The following is a 15920-nucleotide window of genomic DNA, read 5'->3' as shown; positions in this document are numbered from 1 at the left end:
CCTCTGCCTGTGTCTCTGCTTCTCTCTCTGTGTGTGTCTCTCATGAATAAATACATAAAATCTTAAAAAAAAAAAGAAATCGGAATTTCATTAGCAGCATTTAATTAGAAATAGCAGACAAGGAAATTTTTCCATCGTCTTATGACTATCAGTTTTTTTTCCATAGGACATAACCCCTAACTTTATTAAAGTTAACTAACTTTATTGTGATAATCATTGCACTGTATATAGATATGTGTGTGTGTGTGTGTGTGTGTATAAAAACCACTGTATGCACACGTTAAGTTTATACAATTGTTTCTGTCCATTCTACTTCAATAAAGCTGGGGGGGGAAATAAACCTATTGGTTATGACCATAAAAAGAAACTTTGGCTGCAGATACCAGGAGTGTGCTCCGCATTGCTGGCCCTATCAAATTCAATATTGCGGCTCAAGCAGTGTCTAAAATCCAACTCGTGGCCTGCGTGACTGACGGCATCCCTGGAACCACATGCTTGTTTCTCAGGAGGTATTTTGTTTGATTGCTCCTTGACCCTTTTCCAAGAAATTTAATTTGCCCAAGGGAGTCTCACACAGGAAAAGAGTGTTTGCATCTGCTTAGGGAAATGTGCCTGAAATAATGACTTATTTAGAATGGAGAACAGAATGGAATGGGATGGATTGATAAGCCAGTTTGAGCAGGCGGAGAGCAACCTGGGCCTCATAACTCTTATAAAAGGAACTCCAGAGCAAAGCACTTGGCCCGGGCTGGGTCTGGCAAGAGCCACCTCCGTGCCACAAATGCTGCCTCCCTAAGCTCCATACAAAATTCCGACCCTGGCCAGTGCCTCAGAGGCGTGCGGTCCCATCTGCAGTCTCACCAACGCTCCCACGATGGTGCGGATTTCTCGATTCAGTCCTGCAGACCCCAGTGTAGACATTGCCCTCCGAGGTATGTGACCCGCTTGAACCTTGGCGGGGTCCCGTGGGTGACCACGGAGCACTGGGTGGAGGTGCTGGGGGCTGAAGCACTTGCTCGGTTGCCGGGGGACTTGGCCAGTGGGCTGGTGTGTGGGATGCCCAGGGAGAACTTGACTCCGCTTCTTTCCTCACTTGCTGAACTTAAAATGAACCAGCAGTCAGAAGCAGGAGCCGACATCTCTTCTAGCAGGATGAAGGATGAGTTGAGGCAAATACAAGAGAAAAGAAAGAAAGAAAGAAAGAAAGAAAGAAAGAAAGAAAGAAAGAAAGAAAGAAAGAAAGAAAGAGAGAGAGAGAGAGAGAACATTGCCACTGCCTGGCTCTTTGGTGCTGTTCTATTTTCTTTGTCTTCTCTCTCTCTTTTTTTTCTTTTTTTTTCTTTTTTTTTTTTGCCAAGAAAATGTAGTTGATTTGTTTAGGACTATAACCTCAAGGCTAGCAACTCTTTTGAAAATGGGAAAGGAGACAACAAAAAGTTTCTTAAAGTAAATTTAAAAACCTGCAATGACTTTTTTTCCTGTCTTAATCTCTCTCTGCTATTCAGTGAAAAATGAAAACATACCTGCAACCATGGATCGCATTTAAGTGAGCAGGGTTAACCTTAAAGTCGCATTTATGCACAGTGGTAATGGGAGCTTGCCTTTCTTTTTAAATTTAAATCTATCTTTGCACAATTAGCAAGTTATTAAGTGACCTTTCCTTCAAAGTCTGCAAGCAGTTGCTTGTTTCCACTAATAAGAGAACATGTTTTACAAGGTTCATGTTGATTAATTGACAAATGCTGATAAAATCAAAGCAGGGCTAAAATGCAGCGCACCAGCTGCAGTATAAATTACTTTTGTTCAATAATGTTTCAAGCGGCTATGCATTTATGGTTTACCTTTCGATAAATATTACTGTCTTAATTGAAACATCCATTGTAGAAATTTATCTCTGAAGATAACTGTCAGGAGCCACAGCCAGGACCAGACATTTCTATATCTGTATATGTTTTCTGCTCAATCAGAAGTATTAATTGCTATGAATATTTTAGAAATGGATGTTTTGTATTTCATGTGAAATAAGCACTAACACATTCTAATATACTTTGAAAATCTAGCACCCTTGAATGACCTAAGTATAGGGTTCTCTCCATTTCTGGTTAGGTTCAAAAAAAATTAAATGTTCTAAACCACTAGCCTTCCATCATTCACTAAGAGCATTACATTTTTGGCCCTTTGGCATCCAGCTGTTTTTTTGGCAACTATGTTGGGCTCCATTAGAGGGCCCATAGCTGGCTGTTTCAAGCTCATCCCTGTTTCAGAGATGCATGGCCATCCCCAGCTTCCTGAGTGAGTAGCTATCCAGAAGCATGTCTTGCATCCCAGACCAAACCTGAAGGTACAGATGGTCCCAGCAGAAGAGGAATGTACATTAGGTCACCAAAGAGTTTCTGTTCCTCTCTTGTTGTGGTTCATATCCATGAGCTAGATTCACAGACTCTAGGGCCCCACGAATACTGTAGCTTATAGATTTAGGGGTCCAACCGATCTGATAGTTTTTTCTGGACATCTGAGGATGTCCTACTGCATCTAGACTCCTAGGAAATTAGACTTCTTCCAGACGTGACTTTGCACACTTGTCTCAACAAAGTCATTTTAATTCAACAAATATTTATCAACCCCACCATACACCAGGCACGGTGCGGGGCCCTGCACATACCAAAATGAATCAGATAGATTCTTTAACCTGAAGAAGCTGACACAATCCAATCATAACTCCAAACATTTACAATTTGCTATTAAAAGATATCGTTACATAACTTGCCAAAAAATTTTTGAATCCCCCTCATACACACCAGGCACCATCCTAGTTGTTCAGTAAATATTCCAGATGTCTTCTTTCTTCACTGTTTACCAAAGATCACTGTGTTCTGGTGGCAAATGTCTTTTGCCAGTTTCCTGTTTGAGCCTTCTGAGTTGCTGGCTGCCAGGTAATAGTTGTACTCAAGAATACCACGGCCCACCAGACCTGAGTCAAGACCAGCAGGACTGAGCAGAGATCAGCACTCTGAAGTCAGTCAGAGGGCACATTGCCTTCAGGATGGGCACGAAGATCATGGAGCAGGAATATAGAGTGTGTGATGAGGGAGTTAAGGACCATTTGGGTGCCCTAGAATCAAGTGATTTTTTTGGAATCTGGATCCCAGTAGAGGCAGATTATACCAGCAAAGCCGAAGTTCAGGGATGAGCAGAAGTTGCACTGGGCTAGAAAATCATAGAATTCCAAGTGATTGACTGGAAGGTAAGGACAGAAGGCAGACTAGTGAGGGAGGTCACAGAGAAGCAACCAGTTTGGGATCCCTGGGTGGCTCAGCGGTTTAGCGCCTGCCTTTGGCCCAGGACACGATCCTGGAGTCCTGGATCGAGTCCCGCGTCGGGCTCCCTGCATGGAGCCTGCTTCTCCCTCTGCCTGTGTCTCTGCCTCTCTCTCTCTCTCTCTCTCTCTCATAAATAAATAAATAAATAAATAAATAAATAAATAAATAAATAAATCTTAAAAAAAAATAAGAAGAAGCAACCAGTTTAGTAAGAAGAGATCAAAGCAGGTCAACAGGCAGGTGAGTTGTTACTGGGCCGTCAGCCCCGTCAGCATCGCAGCATTCTGCAAGGTAGGCAGCTGCTGGGATGGGTTCAACCATCAAGAGAATCAGGCCTACGTATAATAAACAAGGAGAAAAAGCTCGGCCGCTGAGAACTTGATCACAAGAAGCGAAACGTGCTTCCAGTAATCTAGGTCACAGGGCTGTGGGCGGGATGGGCAGCGTGACGAAGACTGTGAGCGTGGGCTCGCTCGGTTCCATCAGGCCAGACGTCAGTTAAGACAGTGTCTGGCTTGCTGTAGCCACGGCACAGGGATTCCGCGGAACTGACCTGGCTCCGAGGGGGAGGCAGGTCCCAGAATACAGCGATTCTTACACGACAATATCACAAATTGCTCCTGCACTTCGTGGAGAAAAAGCACAGGAGAGTCAAACACGTGAGGGGGCGGCTCGTCTGTTTAAGTGATGGTGCATTGCCCTCGTATCTGTGCTCATTCCCTCCTGTGCTTTCCCTACTGGGGGGGGGGGGGCAGGTGACATTAAGCCCGAAGAGGCCCAAGTGGCAGGGAACCCGGGAAGTTCTAAGAGCATGTGGCTAGCTATTAACGATCGGACGCATTTTCCTCGTGAGAGCATTCGGAAGGAAGGAAATGAAAAGGGAAAGGTGAAGGAATTGAAACCCGGCCAAGCCTCCCCGGTTTTGTCTGCAGAAATTTCAGATACCAGAGATACCAGAATGGGGGGGGAGGGGGGGATTGCTGGCGACACACCCAGAATCCCTTCTCCTCTTCCATCAGCAAGGTCACCTGCCCTGCGACCTCCGTCCCCCTGGGGTTCCTCTGTGTCTGTGGCCCTAGTGTGCCAGTGAAAATACTAGGGAAGATTATTCTGTGCAACCGCAATAAAAGCCCTTTGTGCTATAGTGTCATGCGTCACCTTTAAAAGTTGTAAAACCCGAGCAGCCCGGGTGGCTCAGCAGCTTAGCACCTGCCTTCAGCCCAGGGCATGATCCTGGAGACCCGGGATTGAGTCCCACGTCGGGCTCCCTGCATGCAGCCTGCTTCTCCCTCTGCCTCTCTCTCTCTCTCTCTCTCTCTCTCTCTGTCTCTCATGAATCAGTAAATAAAATCTTTAAAAAAAAAAGTTGCAAAACCCAGGCTTTTCAAAAAAGTCCTGTGTCACCAAGTTGGGTCACTGGGATATAAAGACCACCTGGCAGCCTTTTCCGCCAGCTGCCGTGCCAGGCCCTGGTGCCATGGAAGGCCAAGACCATTCCCCAGTCTGCTCCTGGTCTAATATTCCCCGTTTGGACACTAGATGGGGCATTGTTATTATTACGGTGGCTCTAAAACGTGAGTGTGTAAAACCCACAAGGATGAAAACATTTCTTTAGAGCGTAGCACTATGCTACCCAATCGGACAACACCAAAGGAGGAAACAGTCGTGAAGAGTATCTAAAATCCCAAGTCCTTGTCTTTGTGTTTTTAGCTGAGAAAACTGTGCGCAGCCCAAGTTCGTGCACCGAGTCAGCAGCAGACCCCAAAACTAGAAGCCAGCATCCAAGGCAGGAGAGCCTAAAGCAGGCCTCACAGCCTGTGCCTGCACACTCTGGGAGGAGGCAGGGAGGGCCCCATGGGCTCAGGGGCCTGTGACTCAGCTCTCAGACGCCACCTGCTTTTATATGCGAACGATAATAGACGGCATCTCTGAGGCCTCCTAAATACATTCTTCCTACCACTTGCCTCCACTTATGGATTAGCCCAAAGAAAAATAAACCACGAACACAATCCAGTCAGTTTATTTTTTTTCACCTCTCTCTTACACTCACAGACACGCGCACACGTACACTCACACGTCCATGCGCCCGTTTGCAAATAATACCAATGTGAATGAATGAACTTCATTTTGTAAAATAGGAATAAACAAAATATTACCTGTTGTATGTAGGTTCTAGCTAACTAAATTTCCCCTAGGTTTGTATTTATTTATTTATTTATTTATTTATTTATTTATTTATTAAGATTTTATTTATTTATTCATGAGAAATACAGAGAGGAGAGAGAGAGAGGCAGAGGGAGAGAAGCAGGCTCCATGCAGGGAGACTGACGTGGGACTCAATCCCAGGTCTCCAGGATCACACCCTGGGCTGAAGGCAGCACTAAACTGCTGAGCCAGCCGGGCTGCCCTCCCCTAGGTTTTTAAAGTCTGGTTTGGTCAGCTTCTGGACACTGTGAAAGCCCATCAGAGTCCTGTCCTCCTCTTCATCCTTCAGCCACTAACCGGCCATCCTCCCTCGAGTGCTAGATCCTCAGGGCTGAGAGCCGTCGCCTAGAACCCAGCCGAAGACAGGGACTTCCCAGAACCCCTTTCCTCCTCCAGGCCTACCTACCGGGCTTAAGTACCGAGCGTGAGTCTGCAGCCCACCCTTCACCTCTACGCAAGGTACCAAGAGTGACCAAATCACTGAAAGGAAATTCTTCATTTCTCCTCACTCTCCTCCCTTCTGACACATAGGTCCTTGCACAGAGCAGAATTCTTGGAGACTTTGGTGCCTTGCAGGCTTTGTTTCTTGGCAGACCCTCGCTAAGAAAGAAACTTGCATTTGGGGAGACCGAAAAGGCCTGGTCATCGCAGTGCCTTTTCTCATTTTGGCAGGAGCATCTCTCCTCACAGGCCTGTGATGCTGGTTCCAAGTCTTATTCCAGGCCCGGAAGGGTCCTCACTTTCTCTGCTCCTACCAAGGCACCTCTCAGGCCTCTGCTGCTCCCTTATCACATGCACCTGTTAAGCATCTAACGTGCTTGGGGGATGGGCAGGCTGGCAATTAAGAAACCGTTCAGTTTGGGATCTTATCTCATGTTAGGTTTTGAAAACTTTTATCTTTACTTTTGAAAAAGTAAAACACTTTTTAAAATAGATTTTATTTATTTATTTGAGAAAGAGAGAGAGAGCATGAACGGGGGGTGGGGGAGGGTAGAGGGCAGAAGGAGAGGGAGAAGCAGACCCTCCACTGAGCAGGGAGCCCAATGGGGGGCTCGATCCCGGGACCCCGATATCATGACCTGAGCCAAAGGCAGACGCTTAACCAACTAAGCCACCAGGAGCCCCTGAAGCCAAACACTCTTAAAAGTCTAATTTTTAAAACTTGGCGTGTATGGGCCGATTTCTTTCCTTTCCTTTTCTTTCTTTCTTTCTTTCTTTCTTTCTTTCTTTCTTTCTTTCTTTCTTTCTTTCTTTCTTTCTTTCTTTCTTTCTTCTTTCTTTCTTTCTTTCTTTTTCTTTCTTTCTTTCCTTCTTTCTTTCCTTCTTTCTTTCTTTCCTTCTTTCTTTCCTTCTTTCTTTCCTTCTTTCTTTCCTTTTTCTTTCTCTCTCTCTCTCTCTCTTCCTTCCTTCCTTCCGTCCATCCGTCCTCTCTTCCTTCCTTCCTTCCTCCCTCCCTCTCTCTCTCCCTCTTCTTCCTTCCTTCCTTCCTTCCTTCCTTCCTTCCTTCCTTCCTTCCTTTCTTTCTAAAGATTTTATTTATTCATGAGAGACAGAGAGAGAGAGAGAGAGAGGCAGAGACACAAGCAGACTCCACACAAGGAGCCTGATATGGGACCTGATCCCGAGTCTCCAGGATCATGACCTGGGCCGAAAGCAGCGCCAAACCACTGAGCCACCCAGGCTGCCCTCTTTCTTTCCTTTCCTTTCCTTTCCTTTCCTTTCCTTTCCTTTTCTTTCCTTTCCTTTCCTTTCCTTTTTTCTTTTCTTTTCTTTTCTTTTCTTTTTTCTTTTCTTTCTCTTTCTTTCTTTCTTTCTTTCTTTCTTTCTTTCTTTCTTCTTTCTTTCTTTCTTTTCTTCTTTCTTTTTCTTGGAATGCTCTCATATGCCTGGTCTTATTCATCCTTGAGGACCCAGCTCAAATGTCATCTCCTCTGCTGAGCCTCTGACCTCCCTAACCCCATGGCCCCTTCCCAAATCCTCGCTCCTTATTCTGCGCTGCCAGAGCATTGTACTAATTTTATTCAGAACTGGAATATAGTTCCAGCCCATTACAACCAGTTATCTATCTGGCTGTCCTGCTAGCCCAGGCTCTTGGAAGGCAGGAACCGTGCACTATGCCCGATTCATCTTGAGTCACCTGCACCGAGCATAGTGGATGATGTGCCCTGGGAGGTTGTTTTTTTTTTAAATAATAAATTTATTTTTTATTGGTGTTCAATTTACCAACATACAGAATAACACCCAGTGCTCATTCCGTCAAGTGCCCCCCTCAGTGCCTGTCACCCATTCACCCCCACCCTCCCTCCTCCCCTTCCACCACCCCTAGTTCGTTTCCCAGAGTTAGGAGTCTTTATGTTCTGTCTCCCTTTCTGATATTTCCCACACATTTCTTCTCCCTTCCCTTATATTCCCTTTCACTATTATGCCCTGGGAGTTTTATACATATGTATGGGGCTGGGCCAAATCATGTCAGCATCATCAGCTCTTTCAATATAAGAATTCGATGGTTTAGGAACATAGATCCAATCAAAGTGTGATATAAAAAAACCCATAGTCTTCTGAAATGTCCTAAAGCAAGTTCCCCAAGACTTAAGTGTTTTTGCATTCTTATTTTTAAGAGGAAAGCATTATATAACACTAGGCATGTAGTAGCATGCACATGGGGACACGGGTCATTAATTTGCTCCCCACATTGGAACACGGTAGGAATTTTTGTCACAGATTCATTTTGCTTTACGTAGAAGAAGATGTATTTTGGAAAAGTTGTATGTAAATCTAATATCTATACATGAAATTATGTATAAAAATGCACTAAGGGAATAGCTTAAAGAAAACGTTTTTCCAAGTGAAAAAATATTTATGTAAAAAGGATAATTTCTGAATTTATCAGGGAATTTGCCTTATTGCAGAGAAGTATTTCTCCTAGAATGATAAAGGCTCGCCTGTGTTCCAGTCAAAACCCACCTGGGATTAATCTCATGCTTTTCCATAGTCTATTTAAAACGCTGGAGTTACTCCTAAGATGATTTTTAATTTATACAACAGATACTCCTGCCTAACTACAGTGCATAACTCTCTTTACTGTCATAAAATTGGTATGTATTATGTATTATTTCGGGTCGGGTTAATAAAAGATTACTTGCGTGGGCATTTCATGATGTCAACACAAATCTTGTCGAAGGAGTCAGTAGATTATACTTTTGATCTGCAGGAAGAATTGAGGACTGATACAAATGTTCACGCAGATCCAGAATATGGGAAAGGACACCAGGCACAAACCTCCATGAGACACTTGTCCAAAGAACTAAAGATGATGTGCTTGGCACTGAAGTTTTATATGAATTTTTATTTAAATGTTCTCATTTTTTTTTCCCTAGCATGGCCAAAAGGGAACTGGAGAGGGGCGGAGTCATGTGGGTTTGGTGCTGTGTCTGTGAATTTATAGTGAGTGACTCAGTCAGTGTCCCTTTGCATTCAGAAGGCAGGGTCACCTCTGCTTCTCCTCCTGTCTCCCCGAGAGGACACAGTAGTCATAGTCCTTTGATAATGCATTCACTTAAGTTGAAAAATAATATTCACGCTCCTGGAACCATGCATTTAACACATTCTCAGCAAATGCCATGTGGCAAACCTGGTGCTTCTAGACCGAGCTTCTGTCTCACATAAATAAGACATGGGAGTGTTGACCTTTTTCAGTAAACAATGCAGAAATGTTGAGTACCTTTAAAATTCAAATGCAGCTTTTAAAATGTGTTCTCATTTCCATGGACAGCTGAGACCTGCTGCTCTAATACCCGGCTAATCGGAGGTCTGTGAGGAGCTTGGGAATTGGTCAGAGTCTATTCATCTTTGCTTGTTTTAGCTCCATGTCTGGACACTCTGGGGACCGCTCTGTTCAGTGCCCCCTACATTTAGACATTTGATTCCCCCAGGAGATCTTTCCTATGTCAGAGGATTTGTCTGTGTGGATATCATGTTTGGACCAACATATATGCCTCTACCCAATTTTAATTATGTAGTAAAGTTGATCTTTATTAGAGTTTTATTTCAAACATAGATCTCACCACTCCTACTTCTGCTTTAAAAAAAAAAATGTGGGCTTTTGGCTATGTCCTTTCTCACTCCTTAAAAGTATCTAAGGAGAAAACCCTCCACCCCACTGTGAGATCTCATCCAACTATTATTACCGGTCCTTGGGATGGGAGCACCCAGAGCCACGCCACTGCCTGGAGATTGCATTTACCCAAAGGTGACCATTACTAGCAGACCTGCAGTACTGCCTTGGGGCAGGTAGGTTCTGAGCCAGAGCCTCCAGGTAGGAGAGCTGCATCTGACCTATTCCACTGGATTAAAAATTAAAATCTGGTTAGAAGCAAGCTGCTCACTTCTAGCCTGGAGCATCTAGTAGTATTCCCAGGTTAATGAATGTGTTTTAAGGGAATAGTGTTTCCTTCCTCCTTGCTTCGGTCCTCTCCCCCTTCTCCCGCCACCCAACCTTTCTTTGTTCTGTTTTGTTTTACTCTCTTATGTGTCTGCTTTCCTGTTAGGACGATGGAAATAGCTACCATGATTCTAATAGCCTGAGCTCAGATACTGATTTGGGAATCAGTCATACAGCCTTGGTAAGAAATGACGTGTATATTGAGCTTAGTGTAAAGTAATTTTCAATCCATTAACTGGAGCTTCTAGTTAACAGAGAATCCTCTTTTGATTAGAAGTGTTCAGGGAAGATTGCAAATAATATAAAAACAAGTTTGCATCATCAAGTTTAGCAAATATCCTGAATGTGATATGGAACTATTCCAATTTCTTAACCCCATATTTATACTTCCGATATTGTGTTTTGACAACTGGTCTTCAGGCTGATGATCTGAATACACCAAAAATACCAAAAATGGAGAGGACAATTCTGCATCCTTTCTTTTTCTTTCATACCCGTTACATTTTTTTCGAGGGTACTGGTTAGTTATTTGCAGGATGTCTTTGATATGGGTTTGTCTGATGTTCTCTTCTGATTAAATTGAGGTTATACAATCTTAGCAATACCACAGAGGTGATATACCATTCCCAGTGTCTCAGGTCAAAAGGCATATGAGGTCAGTATATCTTAGTAGTGATTTTAACATCTTTTTGGTACCGTCAGTTGAAACAGTATTCTTTTCGTAGTAAGCCAGATTGTATCATTAGAATATAGTACTTTATTGCTCTCATAATTGAGGCTTATATTTAGTATTTTAATAAAACTGTGCTTTTATACATATAATACACATTTTCACCAGGCTCGAAATGATGCTTCAGTGATTTTTTTTTATTATGATGGACACATTTTATTGTATTCCAGTTTCAGGCATACATCAGGGCACTCTGATCTCTAGTTTCCTCGTCTGTAGAGCTGCTGTGACAATTAGATGAGCTGACATGTGTGCAGGTGGCAGCAGGTTGTAGGTGTGGGGCAAATGGTAGGGAAAGTAGAATTCTGATTTTGATCATTTTTGTCCTCCCCCCCCCCCCAAAAAAAAGAAAGAAAGAAAACAAGTCATACTCAGTCCCAGGACAGTAAAATGTCAAAATATGTCATGAGTTAGTTGAATACTGTAGTAAGTACTCTCAGCCAGTGATTAACTGTTCAAATGTATAGAAGCATATTGATGACAACTAGTATAGGGATTTATAACATTTCTGGATCTTCACATTAGCCACCTGTTTCTACTTCTTTTACTGCTCTGCTAATATGAACCTTGAGCTTTCCATCCTTTCATTCATATATTTGTTTTGTAACTAATTGTGAGATCTGATCATTGACACATAATGGATATGAAAGCCTCAGGTCAGGGGATCCCTGGGTGGCTCAGCGGTTTAGCACCTGCCTTTGGCCCAGGGCATGATCCTGGAGTCCTGGGATCGAGTCCCACGTCGGGCTCCCTGCATGGAGCCTGCTTCTCCCTCTGCCTGTGTCTCTGCCTCTCTCTCCCTATGTCTATCATGAATAAATAAAAAATCTTAAAAAAAAAATAAATTCAAAAATAAATAAATAAAGCTGATAAATGTAATTAAAAAAAAGAAAGAAAGAAAGCCTCAGATCAGTCAGACTTCGAGGCTAAAACTTCTTAGATCTAGACAAGGGATAGGCCCACGGTTTAAATGTTTCTCGGTTAAACACCTGGGCTTGTTTCATCCTTTTAGATATTTATTCCCTATTTTCAATTTGATTCATTTTCTACAAGGAGCTGTATTATGTAACATCAAAGTTTTGGAGGCAGAGTGTTTTCTTGAGGTAAAAAAAAAAAAAAACATACATATATAAAAATGTTTCGTCCATAGCTATATGTGTTTTATTATTTCTGAAACTATTTTCTGAGTCTATAATACATTCATGAGTAGGTCGGCAGGCAAACTGAAAGTGGTACAGTATAGCCTAAAAATTTTCACCAGACAAATCTGGCTCATTTCTCATTCACTCACTGAACACCGATGTTTTGCTGGGTAAGTGTCGGACGTACAACCGGGAGCAAAAGAAAGAGCATGCCTGCCTTCATGGAAGTCCAGTCTAGGAGAGGAGACAGGCATTGGGACAAATAAATAAAATATCACAAAGTTAAGGAATGCATTGCTGTAAGACAGGATGGCCATTAGTAATGCCAGAGATGTGAAAGAGATTCACTGAGGCAGACCAGCGACCACTCAGCCAATGTCCTGTCTTTGAGAGTCGAAACCAGGGATACCGTAGCATCACATTTTTATGAATCCTTAAGATTGGAAAATATGAAAGGTCATGGTGCATACTTTCCAACCAAGAATGTACAGTTGAGTATAGGTCAACCAGCTGCTGCTTTGAAAACCTCAGGGAGCCTTCTCTCCTTCCCTTCCTTCTTTTAATTAATAAATCGGTGATTTATTGACTGTCCTACAGTGGCTGTCAAATTTTGATGCACATCAGAGTCTCTTTTGGAGCTGTTTTTAAAAAATGCCTGGAGCCTCACATCAGATCTACTGAGGGTTTAGAAATCTGAGGGTGGAGACCAGATATAGTTACAAAAACCTCCTCAAGTGATTCCAATGTCTGTCAAAGGCTAAGAATCACTGTGTGCCAAGCACAGAGGCCAGCTCTGTAGCTGTCAGGAGAATCAGATATCTGCCTGGGGGACAACATGCTTGCATATATTATAGAAGTTCAATAATGGAAGCAATTGATTGCTCTGTAGAAAGCTCACATTTTCCTCCTTCCACACTAAACTCATATTTTTAACCGTTCTTGTGCCTTGGAAATCCCCTATTTTTATCCACCAGTCTCCTGAGCCAGAAACTTGAGAATTATTTTTTGAATATAACCTTCTTGCACCATTACCCCCATATTCCAATTGCTCACCAAGTCCTATCTCTCTGTCTGCAGAAATCTCTCTAATCTACTCCCACACTCTATCTCCTCTGCCACTGCCATATCTTGCCCAGCTCCCAGTAATTATATCAGAATAGGTTAACCTCTTCAGGCTTTTCTCCCTGTGAACCTACCCTCTATATCACTTTAAGAATTATTTTAAATTACAAATTTGATCCTGTCACTCCCAATTTAAAACACTCTATTAGGGCCCCATTGCCTATGGAACTCAAACTCCCTAGCATTCCCCTGCCTGTATTTTCAACATCATTCCCCACCATTTTCCCCTTAAGCTACAGCCAAACAAAAACACTCATTTCTGTCTTTGCTGTGTACTTTTCACCCGAGGGTCTTTGCTCATAATATTGTTGATGACTGGAATCCTTTTCATTCTGATTAATACCCCTCCAATTTTCACCTTCAACCATCTATTATAAAGAAAATCTAAAAAAAAAAAAGAAAATCTAAGATCACTTCATTGAGTTGATTGATTCTTCCTCTCTGTCCTTTATATTAACCTGTGTTTTAATTAAAGTACCCATGTATGTATGTGTACACACACACACACACACACACACTCTTGTATATTGATTTCCCTATCTATCCAGGCCAGTCTTCTTTAGAGTGAGTTTTTTGTTTGCCTAGAACTTAAATCAGTGCTACACAATAGGAGTTCACTAAATATCCACTGAGTCAAAGGGGAAAAGAATGAATGAACCTGAAACCATATCCACTCCCGTTGGTCCTTGTACCATTCTTTGGTGTATCACTTAACCAGTCTGATCCGTCTTCTATATTTGGTTTCCTTCTAATATGTGAAGATTATCTTCACCCTTTCTCTTTTTTTCCCCAAGTTACCAAGCTAGTAAGTTGTCACTCCAAAACTAACACCAGCTCTTTGGAATTCCGGTAGTTGTTACAAGCAGTTTCGATGTTGTACTGAGTTCTCAAGGTCAAATGACCTAATCTTAATAAACTTGCTACAGACTCAGATGTGCAGGAGGAACAGGAAAGTGGGTAGTATTTAATCCCATCACATTGGTTCTCTGGTTCAGTCTCCTACTTGTTTCTTGTTCTGAGACAGTTCTACTGTCTTCCTTCTCTGCACTCCTACTGCCACTGAGGCTGAAATTTCATGCCCAGGAGAGTTTATTATACCCTTCCCAGTTAATGAGTTATTTTGCTTGCAGAAGAAAAACGACAAAATGAGAATCAAATAATTATTTCATGTTTGTCGTCCATTGTTAATGGCCTTGCCCAAAAGTATTTCTATTTGCCCTTGTCCCTCCTCTTCAGATATGTTTAAATATATTCTATGTATTACCTTTGGTAGTTTTTCAAAATGTTCAATTCCAGTCCTTCTGAGTTTAGGCCTCTCTAATATTCTAAGAATTCTTCTTTACTTTACTTACTTTACTTTACTTTACTTCTGTGTCAATGTTGCTATTTACTTCTCGTTTTTGTAGAACCAGAATTCACCAGAGCAGTTCTTGTAAAGACTTAGCAGCTTCTACAGTGGTGTCCCCTTTTCTTTCACTAAGATTATGACTATAGAGTTATATGATCAAAATTTTATTTTTCAGAATCTCTTTTCTATTAGAGTTGATGTCTCTATCTTCATAGCATACTTACCTTTTCACTGAACCTTTAAAATGTTTTTCACAAGTCAATGGCATGGATCCGATTAGAATTAATGCTCTCTGTCCTCGTTATTATGAACACCAGTCTGGTACAGTAACTTTCTTCTAAGAGTCCAGTCATCTTCATGTTGCTATTGACTTTTTTTCCTTTTTTTTCACAACAGGTCAATATTAAGACTATTACATGATACTTTCCTGTCCTCGAAGGTTGTGAACAGACCCCTGCCACTCCTAACCTGGTTAATTAAACCATTATAAATCTACTCTCCACGAATTTATTTAAAACTCTCTTAAAGTATATATTTTGTGTACATTTTGGTCTCTCGGTTAATGAATTCTGAAATTACTTCCTGTGCTGTAAAAATGTGCTTTATTTTCTTTCTACTAAAATGCTTCCTTTTACACTTTGAACAGTAAAACCCTAGTTTTAGTGTTGCATGAGTTGGTGAGTAAATTCATGTTTATATTCCCAAGACATTCCTAATCTTTTCAGTCTGTCTTTTTATTTAAAAAAAAAAAAAGCTTACTTTAGTTTTTTAGTTGATAAACTAGCATCTTTATGTAGGAAAACATTTTACTTAGGAAGCATGAATTTAAATTCCTTGACATCTTCCTCAAAGCAACATTTGAGAGAATACAAACTACCATTGTCATTCCATAGATACAGAGACCAATATAATCTGAATAACTGCACTTAAGTGTAAAGACGTGAAGAGAGACACAACTCTGTCCTTTCAGTGGCCTCCATCTCTCTGGATTTCATATACTGGGATTTACCATTTCCTTCTTGAGCTGCCACTTTTCCCCTCTCTCTTCCTATTGAGATATTTTTTATCCCTCAAGACTCATAGTTGCCTTCTCTGTGCTACTTCCCTGACACCACAGATCAAAGTCATCTTCCCTCTCCCCTCACCATACGTTTTTACAATAATTTCTTAAAAATATTATTGGTTGCAAGATCTAGTGACTGACTTCCTAGGTAAGGTGGAGACACAGCATTCTGCGAATGGCAGTAAGACTGGTTAGTAGCCATAATTTTTTTCCTAACCTCTGTATCTAAAAGAAGCATATGTTACAAGGCCTTTCAGAATACCATGTATGTAATATTTTGTGTTTTTATTTATTTTTTTAAAGATTTTATTATTTATTCATGAGAGACACAGAGAGAGAAGCATAGGCAAAGGGACAAGCAGGCTCCCTGTGGGGAGCCCAATGCAGGACTGGATCCCAGGACCCGCGGGATCACGCCCTGAGCCAAAGGCAGACACTCAGTCACTGAGCCATCCAGGTGTCCCAATATTTTGTGTTTTTAAAAGAGAAGTGATATATATATATAATATATATATGATATATATTACCATATATATCATATATATATTA

General features: G+C 41.8%; 1 protein-coding gene across 10 annotated transcripts in view; it reads left to right on the top strand.

Moving 5' to 3' along the window:
* ENOX1 (ecto-NOX disulfide-thiol exchanger 1) overlaps nt 1-15920 on the top strand; it is a 550271-nt gene that overhangs the window by 307003 nt on the left and 227348 nt on the right. Inside the window, exon 1 of one of the 10 annotated variants that reach the window (XM_077855563.1) lies at nt 741-932. The exons of the other annotated variants lie outside the window; for them this stretch is intronic. Coding sequence (XP_077711689.1) covers nt 875-932 — 58 coding nt within the window. The 5' untranslated portion in view covers nt 741-874. Of the gene's footprint in view, nt 1-740; nt 933-15920 lie in introns of those variants that run through there. 10 annotated transcript variants of the gene reach the window in all.

The sequence above is a fragment of the Canis aureus genome, chromosome 17 (assembly GCF_053574225.1).
Source record: "Canis aureus isolate CA01 chromosome 17, VMU_Caureus_v.1.0, whole genome shotgun sequence".
Taxonomy (NCBI): Eukaryota; Metazoa; Chordata; class Mammalia; order Carnivora; family Canidae; genus Canis; species Canis aureus.
This window is presented reverse-complemented; position numbering and strand designations above follow the sequence as displayed.